Source organism: Aegilops tauschii, chromosome 7, assembly GCF_002575655.3.
Source record: "Aegilops tauschii subsp. strangulata cultivar AL8/78 chromosome 7, Aet v6.0, whole genome shotgun sequence".
In the NCBI taxonomy this organism is placed as follows: domain Eukaryota; kingdom Viridiplantae; phylum Streptophyta; class Magnoliopsida; order Poales; family Poaceae; genus Aegilops; species Aegilops tauschii.
Genome location: NC_053041.3, coordinates 467647016 through 467659193, shown reverse-complemented (window position 1 = coordinate 467659193; position 12178 = coordinate 467647016). Strand labels below are relative to the sequence as shown.

Sequence of the window (12178 nt, the reverse complement as noted above, 5' to 3'; positions counted from 1 at the left end):
CTATAAAAATAATCACGGACATGAACAATTTCAATTTTTTTAAAAAAAATCATGAATATGCAAAAAGTTCATGAATGTTGGGAAAACTTTGTGGATTTTGAAAAATATTCACAGATTTGAATTCATGCGTTTGAAAAAAATTTCACAGGTTTTGAAAAAACAAATCATGAATTAGAAAAACATTCCCGAGTTTGAGAAAGTTAATGCAGTTGAAAAATGTTCATGGATATTAAAATTTTGATTACTTTATTTTTTTCAAGAATTTGAAAAAAACTTAATGATTTTGATTTGTTTATTTTCACGAATTTGAACAGAAAATCACCTTATGATTCGAAGAATCATCCCGCTGTCCTATATTTAGTGGCTAAATGAAACATTTTTTTGATGTTATAGAAAAACCCCTGCCCTTTCAGGTAATTAACCCATAGTTCACTTTTAAGTGACAAAATGAATCGTGTTTTGCATTCTTACTGAAAACACCATGTATTTTCTGATAATTAACCCGTAGTCCACCTAGAACAATGTTTTTTTGAAATATCCATATCTTGTAAACCATAACTTCATTTTAACATGTTATATGTGAAATCTGATTAGAAAAATTTGTAGAATTTGAATATGATGCTATTTTACCTCTTAACCATTTTTAAAACGCTATTTAGAGTGCAACCTTAATCAATAGCGCACGATCTGTCTTTGTTTCATACCGGCACCAATCTGGATTGCAAATGAACACCTAGACAAACAAATTGGAGACAAAAGAAACATAGCCAGGAAAAAAATCTCATCTCATGCCAAGAGAGAGAGATGGCTTAGGATTAATTAATTCAAATGCGTTGTGATTCTATAAGCACTATGGTCATCATATGCGAGAATGGGATGACGGGCAAACGACAACACATATGTGAGTTTATGTTGAAATAAAGAACATGGACCTATTGGGGTCTTGACTCATAATTATTGGGTTACGGGCATGTGATATCTTTTTCTCCTGTTGCAACGCACATGCTCTTTTGCTAGTACAGGTAAAACGGTAGAAAAGACAGGGCCCATGAATGTTAGTAGGCCTGACTCATTTAGTGGTATTTTTTATTTTTGGAGTTGGTGTTCTGTGACAGTTTGTTTTTCCTTTCTCGTGGTTTTTGTCTGCTTTATTTTTATTTAGGTGTTTCTGACCTCTTTTTGTTTCTTATTCCTTATTTTGAGCTTCATTTTTTATTTTAATTTTTCATATTTAATGTCTTCTTATGTCATGAACGTTCCAAGGATTTTAAAGTTAGTGAGCATTTTTGAAAATCAATTTTCTAAAACTCCTCAACCTTCTTAAAATTCATGAACATTTCTTACATGCATGAACCTTTTTTGAAAGAACATTTCAAAAATAATTTGAATAATATTTATGGTTCAAAATGAATTGTATAAATTTGCTAACATTTTGTAAATTATCAAACATTTTCAATAATCCGTCAACATTTTTTTATAATTCATGACTGTTTTGCTGGTTTCTTTTGGTTCAGCCGCTTGGACAGAGCATACAATTACAACACTTCAAAAATGTTCATAAATTTCGAAAAGATGTTTCCTATCTTTATAATGTTCACAAGTTCTAAAAATATTTTTGGGCCCAAAAAAGAAATTTGAACTCTAAAAATGTTTGTGAATTCAAAAAATATTCACAGATTCAATAAATGTCAGTTGTTCAGAAAACGTTTATGAATTTTTTAAAAAGTGCGCAAATTAAATAAAAGCTTGTGAATTTAAAACATGTTCATGAATTAAACGAACGTTAATGAATTTGAAAAATTGTTTACGAAATCCATAAATATTCATGACTTTGTCAGTATGTGTGAAGTTCAACAAAAAAATCATGAATTCATAAAATGTTTGAAATTTCAAACAATGTTCACAGATTCAGAAAAGAATCTTGAATTTGAATAATATTTTGGGGAATCCAAAAAAATATTTGCGAATTCAAAAAATGTTCGACGCGTTGGGCCGTTCATATGCTGCGGGAGTGCACTTGGAGGTCTTCGTTTGCAGTGTATCTGACACATTACGTCCGGAGTAGGGTCCACCTAGAAGCTCATATGTGTGATGCTTTTTTTTTGAGAAAAATATGTCTACATTTCGCACAAGATGTTTGGGTGGGCCAACCCATTTAGTGCTCAACACGGTAACTAATGTTTTTTCTTCCCTTTCCCATTTTTTTACTCTTGGTATGTTTTTAGTTTTAGTTTTCAAAATACATGACAATTATTTATGTGAAAAAACCATAATTTTTGGAAGAACTTGTTTTTTTAGAAAGATTACATTTTTTAAATATTATTTAAAGATGTGAACAATTTTTTAGGAAACCTAAACATTTAAAATAACTTCTTTTTTGAGATTTCAGTTTTTTATTGTGAACAATTTCAAATTTAGAAGAAAAAAGGGGAAAAGGAGAAATGAAAATAAGAAAAAAGAAAACCGGTGAAAATAACAAATACTAGACCCCATAGCCAGCAAACGTTCGCAATGATGGGGGGCATTTGCAAACCTTTTTTCTGTCAGTTTCTTCAGAGATGCATGACCATTTCTTCAGAGATGTATTGTATATCTCTTCTCTTATCTCTTATCTCTTATACTACTTAAAAAGAACGTAAGGTTCCCATTTCACCTTTCTTCCCACCACCCCTTCGTCCAACCTTTCATCTATATGATAATCAATCACCTTAATTTACTTACCTTCTGAACCAATTTTATTTTAATTTACTTACCAAACTTCTAATCAAAATATAAGGCAATTCACGGTCAGAATTTGATAAACATTTTTTTACACAATCGCATTATTATTGACAGGTTAATCACAAGCTAACGTAGTAGAATATTTATATCATGTTGCAACCCACATGAATTGTTCTAGTAAGTTAAAAAAAGATGTATTGTATGACAGTTTGTGAAAGAAGGAAATTTTGCGGCAAAAAGGGGAAGAAATTGCCATCTGCTACCACCTAAAAATGCCATCAAAAACTCATAAAGAAATGCCATAAAAACGTTCGATTGCCATCCCCTTCGCAGTTAGTTTTCCGATAGAAAACTTGCAAATCTGAAAAACTGGACAATTTTTGATAAACTGGACAACAAGCTTTGTTGTAGAACCGAGAAAACCGGAGTAGCTAATTGGGCCTGGCGCATATCCCGTGCTTTTTCCCTCCACAATCGTGGTCGCAGTCGCAGAGAGCGACACATGATTCGCCGTACAGTTTTGTCGAAAAGGAAAAAAAGGATTCGCCGTAGAATAGGCATGCACGTCTCAATTCCTTCGCCGACCAGCGCCGGAATCCGGTGGCAACCTCCGCTGCTCCTCCTCCCCCTCCTCTTCACCAGCCAGTCTCCATACGCGACCCCCTCGCCTCACCAAGTCGCAAACGGCGGCGGCGTGCGCGCCCTACGTGGCCTCACCTCCGCCACCGCTTCCGCCTCACCGACGTGTCAGCATCTCGTCCACAGTACCCGCCTGGACGATTGGCAATTCCTCCTCCTACTTGTCTGTCTTCGCCCCAGCTCTTCCACCAAACTCCGTGCCCTCTTCGTCTCGCACTGAGCTCCTTGCGCGCGAACATGGCGGCGTTAGGTACCCTGGTCGTGTACAGGACGGTGTTCGCGGCGCTCGGCTGCCTCATGGTGGGCACCCTGGTGTACACCTGCATCACCGACGGCTCGCCGTTTCGCGCCGAGCTGCTGACTCCGTGAGTAACTGTTCTTTCTTTTCGCCGTTGAAGAGGATTATATGCTGATTGCTGCGGTGAATTTTGGAAAACGTCTCATTCCGCTGTGCACCCTTGTGGATCGGTAGGAAGCTGCTACACATTTTTTTGGGGGTCTGAATACGATACGAGTACGTTAAAATTCCCCTGATGAGGATCGTTGGTTCTAATACAGCATAACTTGCCTTAGGTAGTTAGGTGTGATTAATTAGCAACATTTGTAGCACTCGCAAAGTATATAATCGCAAAAAAAAAGCACTCGCAAAGTTAATGTTCAGTTATGAACTTTGATTTGCTCATGAATTCAGTTACCATCTTAGCTGTAAGAAAGGCATAAACCTTATGTATCTTTGCAAGCATTTAGCTGTAAGATGTTGCTTATATCTGGATTTAGTTATGTGTGTTGAATTAGTAAGGTGGTATGGCATGGGGACTCGGGCTTGGTCAACATTCCTGCAGGTTTAGGTATCTCCTGAGAAATGCTACTCTTTAGATACACATGTTGAATAGTGTTGTAGGCAGTGTGCTCTTCAGAGGGAGCTGATACTTTTTGAGCCTCAGGCTTGGTTTACATTGATGCAGATTTAGGTAGCTCCTGAGAAATGCTACTCCTTAGATACACATGTTGAATAGTGTTGTAGGCAGTGTGCTCTTGAGAGAACTGATACTTTTTTAGCCAGTGAATTATGCATTGCATCAGAGTATGAATCTTATATGTTTTCAAATGATTTTCACTTGAAAATAGTAATTCTTCCTGTGTGCAGGTGGATGGTGACAACACTGATTGATTTTTATGTAAATATGGCAGCAATTTCGGTAAATCCTCTATCTCTGTATATCTGTTTCCACATTGCTAAGCAATTAGTTTATTCAGATGCTATTTACATAAAGCCTGTGATGTTTAGAATATTTGATAGTACAACAGGTGAAACACATTTTCCAAGAGTGGACTACCATGTAGCTACCAGTTCTTTTTCTTTACTATCGGCTTTTGAATAAATAGAACTATCGGAAAAATACATTATGTCGTTCATAAGATTCTTTGTGCCAGACATATTTTCCCACAAGTTTCTATCGATTCATCGTGTTTGCCTCTGCTTCGATTCATTGTGTTTTCCTTTGCATCTGCATGAAAATATTTTCTGTAAATTTTCAAATGTGGTGCCATATCTGTAACTGCATTGCCTTTTTTTGGCCCAAATGTTAATGATTATACATGGGTTGCAACTAAGAGATGAAAATAAATAGTACCTCCTCTGCATCACTCTGTCTTAATTAATGGTATCCTTGACACACTGTTTGGACATGGCACAGATTCGTATTGATCCTTAGATCCTTATGTCATATATATTACCAAGAGGACGACATGTTTGCATGGCTTTGTCGAGAAAAGAGACTAGAGATTGGGATGTCCATGAACTTAATGTTTCTTTTTGTTGATATATATGACAGCCTTTATATAAGAGTGCCCAAACAATTTAAGTAATTAATATATAAAATATCCAATTAATAAAGCTAAGAATAATCGCAGCTACGAGATGAGATTGCAGTCTACCTAACTAACTTGCTAACTCACTAACCAAGCTAGGAGACATATTGTTAAAAAAAGAAGAAGCTAGGAGACATTCTTCTATAATCATGTTTGCATCAATTCCTGCCTGCGCACGAAGTAGTAAATTGTCAAAGCCATTTTTTTTTTTCAAACTAACTATTCCGCTTGATTCAAACGCAGAATTTCCAGAGTCCATCTTTTATATATGTAAACTTAAGGTGTTGCTAACATATCCAATCAATGCAACGAAACACATTCCTCGCGTTTTCTGAAAAAGGATGCTTGGTTCTGCAGGAATTGAGCACTAGAATGTTGGCTTAGTTTTGCTATCTGTCTACAGAATGTGGACATAAACACTCTTTTTCAGCTTTGACTCGAGATTGAACTGTTTCTTTCATTTATGGTCTTTCAGACTTGGGTTGTCTACAAGGAAGGAAATTGGATTAGTTCTATCTTCTGGGTAGTACTGTTGATTTGTCTCGGCAGGTATTCTTTTCTGCAAATAATTTATTATCCTCTTGATTTATCATGGCTTGTTCACAGTTCTGTTTGACTGGAGGTGTTCTATTCCACTTAATGTGACGATTTTTTTCTTTCACTTTTTCAGTGCCACTACATGTGCTTATATTGTTAGCAAGTTATTTGAGATAACATCTTCAGGGCTTTCCCAAAATCCACTTGATCTTTTGCTGCTCAGGTATATAATCAAATTATTTTCCATTATATGCAGGGTACTGATTCATTCCGATCAACTATTTTCTTGACATCATAATAGAGGATTTAATAACTGCAACTATGAAAAGAACTGCATTATTCAATACAACATTTTATCAAATAATTCAATTTTAGCTTTGATGGTATTCCTTTGAATCATGGATTATTTATAGTTATTCTGTTTATTTTGTTTGCATTAGTCAATTCTTATGCCATTATTGTACACTATGATGATACTTTCTGAGCTCTTGTACTTATTCCGAACTTCTAGTTCCTTGTTCTTGCACATAAAGGAATACTAATAAATTATGTCAAAAAGACAGCTTTGCCACATTAAATGAGTACTTTTGTGTTATCTGAACAAACTGAGAATCTGGAGTCATCTTGTTGGTCCAATGCCTGTAAAATTCTAGTGTGTCAGTACTTTTCACTACATGAATAGTGAGGAATGAAGATGACTGCACTATGGCACTTCAAGATGAAATGAAAAGAAACAAATTTTAGCTCTTCTATTTCCTGCTGACGCTTATCTCAAACTTAAATGGATTAGACATCTCTTTTTTCAGGCAAGATAATCTACCCGAAAGGAAGTGTTCTTTTGTCGTCATCGGGAGAACTATTTTCAGCATTTTGGGCATACTCATGGCTGCACTTGTCACGTATACTGTCATTACAGATGGATTGCCTTTCAGGAAGGATTTGTTGACACCGTAAGTGAATACATTCATAATTCGCATTCGTCAGTTTCTTAGAACTATCGTTTTGAAGTACTGTCTGTCCAGGTAGATGTAGCAGATAAAAGACTAAAGGTAGCAATCAGATACTAGACTAAAGAACCTTAGAATAGACAAAAACGCTAGATAGTTTCGAAACATAAAGTAAGCATGAGATATGGGAATCGTGCTAGAAGCCATCTATGCTGAAGTTGCAATTAAGAGTTAATTTTAATGATCACGTCCATGAGTGCCTAGCTGTGTTACTCAGTAAGTTGTAACACAGTAGTACTTGGCACTCACCATAGTTGTGGACAAGACTAGGAGTCCGTCCACAAAGAAAGAGAATCGTTAGAGGCATGACCCAAGTAAATATTGTAATGGTACTGACATCTGTGAATATTTTCCATTGATTTTCTTTGGGTACTTTTGGTTGGATTACCTAATTTTATTGATGTTATCAATTGGAAATCTCAACTTCACAATTTTCTTGTGCACAGGTGGATGGCTGCAACCTTAATTGACTTCTATATAAATATCTTTGCAATATCGGTGAGAAATCTTCAAATCTTAGTGGTTGTTCAAAGCAATTAGAGTTTGTTTCATGGGGCTACGCATACCTTGACCTGACTCACAAAATTACATTTCTAAGGGAAGTTTCCAAACCACACATTCTGTGACATACCTGTCAAAAAAGGACACCCGTATTCTGTCAAAAATGAAAATAAGAATGGAACATAATAAATTCCTGTTTGAACCTTACCAGCAGGGCCAATATATAAGCGGCAATGGTTATATAGCGCCTACTACTATCTGACAATGCTAAAGTGGGATGGACAGGGCTAAGATACTTAGGTCCCGCACAGTGTTACACTGTAAAGATGATGATCCATCACTTAGCCCGTTTGGGCGGTATGGCAGCTTCATCCCAAGCACCAAATGATAGAATTAACCATGTGTTGTTTCAACCTGGATGCGTTCATATAGTCTGTTGACTTGAATAGATAGTTACTGCTTGGTGTTAAGGTGTGTCAAAGAAGTGTACTTTTTTTAGTCTTTTCTTTCTCAAAATTGCTGTTTGTGGCAGTTTCATCAAAGCATACATAACTTCATGTCTTCATAAATGCACTGTTATTCGTATTTCAGCTTGTGCAGCGGATGAAATAATACTTTCCCTATTAAAACTACCAGTATTGATTCTGTTGTTATTTGGATTGCCCGTTAAACTCAGTTCTAAATCCTGATCATGCGATGGTATTTACAGTCATGTCAATGGTAAAAAAAAGAATAGTTGTATTTTGTTGTCAAATCATATTCCACTAAAGTTAAATCTATAATATTTTCTGCATACGCTGATTGCAGTTTACGTCCAACTTTCTTATCTCCTCTTTGAAAATTCGCAATGTCAGTATTTTGTAATTACCTTGATGGTGGTTATATTTGTTTATTCAGTAACTTCTGTAGTTCTACCTGACAAAGTTCTTTCTTGGTTGGGAGTGTATATTCTTGTATTTTACTCCCTGATGTGCAACACAAGGCCAAGTGGTTAATCTCTGATGACATGTCAACAGGTATGGGTTGTTCACAGGGAGTCGACTTGGATCTCAGCAGTCATTTGGATATGCTTGTTGATATGCTTTGGAAGGTATATAATTCTTTTTGGGGGCTTTCAACATACAGTGTCTTAGCATATCACTACATAACAATTGGGTTCTTGTGGTTCGTACAACTTCAGTATTACTGCATTACTTGTATCTACATATCAACATAAGGTGTAATTAGTACTACCGCCATTACCTATCAAATACGATAATCACTGGGAGTAGTAACTAACAATGGATCTTTTGTCCATGCTGATGAATTATTACCATCAGATGTTTGCCGTAATTTAGTATGAGTTGTAGCTTTTATGTTCTTCATGCCAGGTGCAAGATGCATACGTTCTAATATATAGGGAATATTATCCAATGTTCTCTCTAGGAGTCTCCCCCTTAGGATTATTTTTGGTTGATATGTGTGAGCTACTTTCTCAAATACTATGTTGTACAGCTCTAGTTATGTAAAGCTGGAATATAGTCCCTCCGTCCGAAAAAGCTTGTTCCTCAAATGGAATGGATGTATCTAGCATCAAGTTAGTGCTAGATACATCTGTTTGAGGAACAAGCTTGGGACAAGCTTTTTCGGACAGAGGGAGTACGTGTTAATGTTGAGTGGTGTATGCAGCATCAATTATTTATTTATGTACGGAATCTTATCCTCTTTTTTTTTCTTTCTTTGTTTTAGCATCACAACATGTGGCTATATTGTGGTTCAACTTCTCCAAGTGTCATACCAAGACCCAGTCTACCATCTGCTACTGAATTCCCATAGCAAGTATGGAATCGCACCCTTGCAGTAATCGTCGATCCTCTTCTACTATCCTGGTTAGCTTACAATTGGTGTAAATTCTGCTCGACATGCAATCATTTATGTGGCATTTACCTGATTGAAATGTAGGAAGATCTGAAAACTCATTGAAGAGATATGTTCTTGGTACACAATAATGTCCCCTCTGTCTATAAAGGTGCCACAATAAAAGGGTATACCAGAGTAGCAATTAGAGAAGTTTTTTCTTTGTGGAATGAAATGATTTCTTAACGAAGTTGAAGCTCCTTGTTATGGTCTCAAAGGTGGTTTTGTAATTGTATATCAAATTTAATTGCTTGGCAAATGATAGACAGCAGGTTTTTTCTTTTTTACGAATATGCCGAAGGCTTGCGTATCGTTTCATTGACAGTGCGAGAGAAAGTGCAGGGGATACAAGAGGCATTACAGGAGCACGTACAAGAACGCGACGTGAGTGTACCAAGGAAAAATGAAATAGGCACACCAACAAGTCCCTACCACTGGGCTATAGCCTAGCATTCTCTTGTCATATTGCTCTGCCAAAATACTGGATGCCAAATGAGCGATGTTTGAGCTTTGGCTTGTGGAGCTTTTAGGCCCCTAGAAGTACAAACCTAAACAAAGACGTAATATGTGGGCTCAGCTTAAATGAAGCCATCTAAAAAATGCTCTCACAAGCAAAACCCCCTCCAGACTGGCTTCCCACCCCTCCCGCAAAGCTCGCCCTTCAACTTCGCTGTAACCAAAATGCCATTGAAACATATAATTGGTAACCCTTCAGAAATTTCTCTCGTCTCGCACCTCCACCACATTTTCCTCCTCCGGCCCCTTCTCCCGGCCGGATCTCTCCATCGTCTGTCCTAGCCTCCTCCTAGAGCCAGCGACTCGCTCTCCTGCCTCTTCCTTGCCCCCTCGACCCAGCATCACCGCCATCTGCCCTCTCGCTCCGGACTGTGGAGCGTCGATCCTGCCGGACGACAACGAGGACCGAGAGCGGTGCCAATGATGTCACGTGTAAAAGATAGGATGCCGCCTAGACCAGAGCCAAACACTACTGCAGGATGGTCCAAACGCGACAGTCCAATCAGAGACCTTCGATGAAACTGTGTGCGATGCATTAATCTCAAACGGTGGTGTAAGAAAACCGTCAAAAATGAGACGAACTGTTTGTGATGGCGCATACATCAAACACGATTCAGATCAGAGCTGCGTGTGCGATGCGTGACATATGGTTAATCCATACAAACTGTTTGCGATGATCTAGAACAATAGAAACGGTCAGCTAGATGAGGGTGTGTGCGATATACGACATACAATTCACTAGGATGAACTGTGTGCGATTATGAAACACAATAGAAACGGTCAGGCAGATCAAGGTGTGTGCAATGGAGGGTATACAGTTCACTTGGATGAACTGTTTGCGATGAGCCAAGACAACAGAAACAGTTCAACTGAACAAGATGTGTGTGATACGCTACAAACAGGCCTGTAATCCGAAATGTGTGAAGCCCAATAATAACACAGAGGATTGCTGCTAATAAGTCGTGTGATTTGCTCTATCTACAGAAGAACAACATATATATAATTGAAATAAACATCCAATTACATAAGTAACTATACAGATAATTCGCACACACTTCAATAAACAATTGCATGCATTCTAAACTAGGAGAAACGATCGTCTAGTCATCTACTTGTGACGCTCCCGCCACTGCTCTGTGGCTCGATCCCTCGTCTGGGGCAGGACGAAGACACTTCCTCATGTATATCCCGTAGATTGTGTACGCGTCCTTGGCCGCGTACTTGATGTGTTCTTCATCCAGTCTCTGATGCCAGGCACTGTGCCAGGCGTTCTTGTCCTTCTTGCTATCATCCTTCATCTTCATGTAGTAGGGGTCGATGATGGTCGAGGTGAGGTCAACCAGGGAGTTCTGTTTGTTGTTGTCGCTGCCCTAGACCTTGTAGTGGTCATGGATGTTGACAAGATTCTGGCAGGTCAAGCCCGAAACCTTGAGCGCTTTTAGTTCGTTGGTGGTGTCCACCATAGCGAAACTATAGTCGGAGCTGTTGATAAACCTGAAGAAACACTCGCAAGGCCTTGTGGCCAGGTGATAGTGGTAGACGAGGACGTCATGTCGCACGCACAACTGGGCGACGACAACCTTCTGATCTTGCCCGGCACGACCGCTGGTGAACTCGAGGTCGAAGCCGACCACTTGGTACTTGTCCTCAACAAGCAACTGCTCCATAGTTTGGATGGAGCTCTCCACCAAGACCGGCTCCTCCTCCTCTGCCTCTTACTAAGCGCGCTCGACAAAGGAGAGGCTGCTGGAACTAGTACAAAGCCCCTCTATAGTAGTAGTAATTAGGGGCTATTTTGTTCAGTTCATCTGACTATAGATGTGGTCGAATTGTACTACATACTTAAAATTAGCTAGTATATATAGCCGAACTAGCTATTTCAGTACGTGGTTGGCAACAATTGGGGAAAAGTTTGGTCGTTTCAGCTGTCAAGTTGAACTGTTTGTATAAAGAACGACTTTTAATCTATGAATGAAATATATGCTTACTGGATTTCAGTTGCAAAATTAGATAGTGCTAGTTATTTTTAGCTGCAAATTTTGACAAATGGCAGGGTTACAAGGTTGACAAAGGGTAATGTTACTAGATCAACAAATGTCAATTTTTCCAGTTTGACAAATGGTAATATACCCAATATGACATATGCAAATCTGTCAAATTGCCTGTACGTGGTTGCACACGGATCATCCGAAAAAAGCGTTTGCGTTGAAGGGATGTACAAATCCTGCGTGCTAGATTTTTCTCTTGGCTTAGTGGCGAAGTCTCGCTTTGCATACTGTCTTCAGTCTAAACTGTTTGCGTTGAAGAGATGCATAAATCCTGCGCGGTGAATTTTCCCTTGGCTTACTGGGGAAGACCATAGCTCTCACTTTGCATACGGGTGTTCTATCTAAAATGTTTGCGATGAAGAGCTGAACAAATCCCGCTTGGCACATTTTCCCTTGGCTTACTGGGAAGCTGTCGGTTTGCATATAGGTGTTCTATCTAAA

General features: G+C 38.4%; 1 protein-coding gene across 2 annotated transcripts; it reads left to right on the top strand.

Annotated features, from left to right (window-relative positions):
* Positions 1 to 3275: 3275 nt before the first annotated feature.
* Positions 3276 to 9464, top strand: LOC109742247 (uncharacterized). 2 transcript variants are annotated; one of them, XM_020301352.4, is made up of 9 exons: positions 3276 to 3725; positions 4508 to 4559; positions 5708 to 5781; positions 5903 to 5992; positions 6576 to 6719; positions 7223 to 7274; positions 8294 to 8367; positions 9006 to 9095; positions 9219 to 9464. In XM_020301352.4, exons 1-9 carry the CDS (start codon positions 3598 to 3600, stop codon positions 9226 to 9228), a joined length of 714 nt encoding a protein of 237 aa, XP_020156941.1. In that variant the 5' UTR covers positions 3276 to 3597; the 3' UTR covers positions 9229 to 9464. The 2 variants fall into 2 exon arrangements, with proteins under 2 accessions (XP_020156941.1, XP_020156930.1); XM_020301341.4 differs by having other exon boundaries at positions 3286 to 3725; positions 9006 to 9116.
* The last annotated feature ends 2714 nt before the right edge of the window (positions 9465 to 12178 follow it).

What these genes read in the sequence shown, in the direction of transcription:
- LOC109742247 (XM_020301341.4), top strand. Translation starts at nt 3,598, where the DNA reads ATGGCGGCGTTAGGTACCCTGGTCGTGTACAGGACGGTGTTCGCGGCG. An exon ending in AGGAAGGATTTGTTGACACC is followed by an intron (nt 6,720 to 7,222) that starts GTAAGTGAATAC and finishes TCTTGTGCACAG; the next exon opens with GTGGATGGCTGCAACCTTAA. An exon ending in TAAATATCTTTGCAATATCG is followed by an intron (nt 7,275 to 8,293) that starts GTGAGAAATCTT and finishes ACATGTCAACAG; the next exon opens with GTATGGGTTGTTCACAGGGA.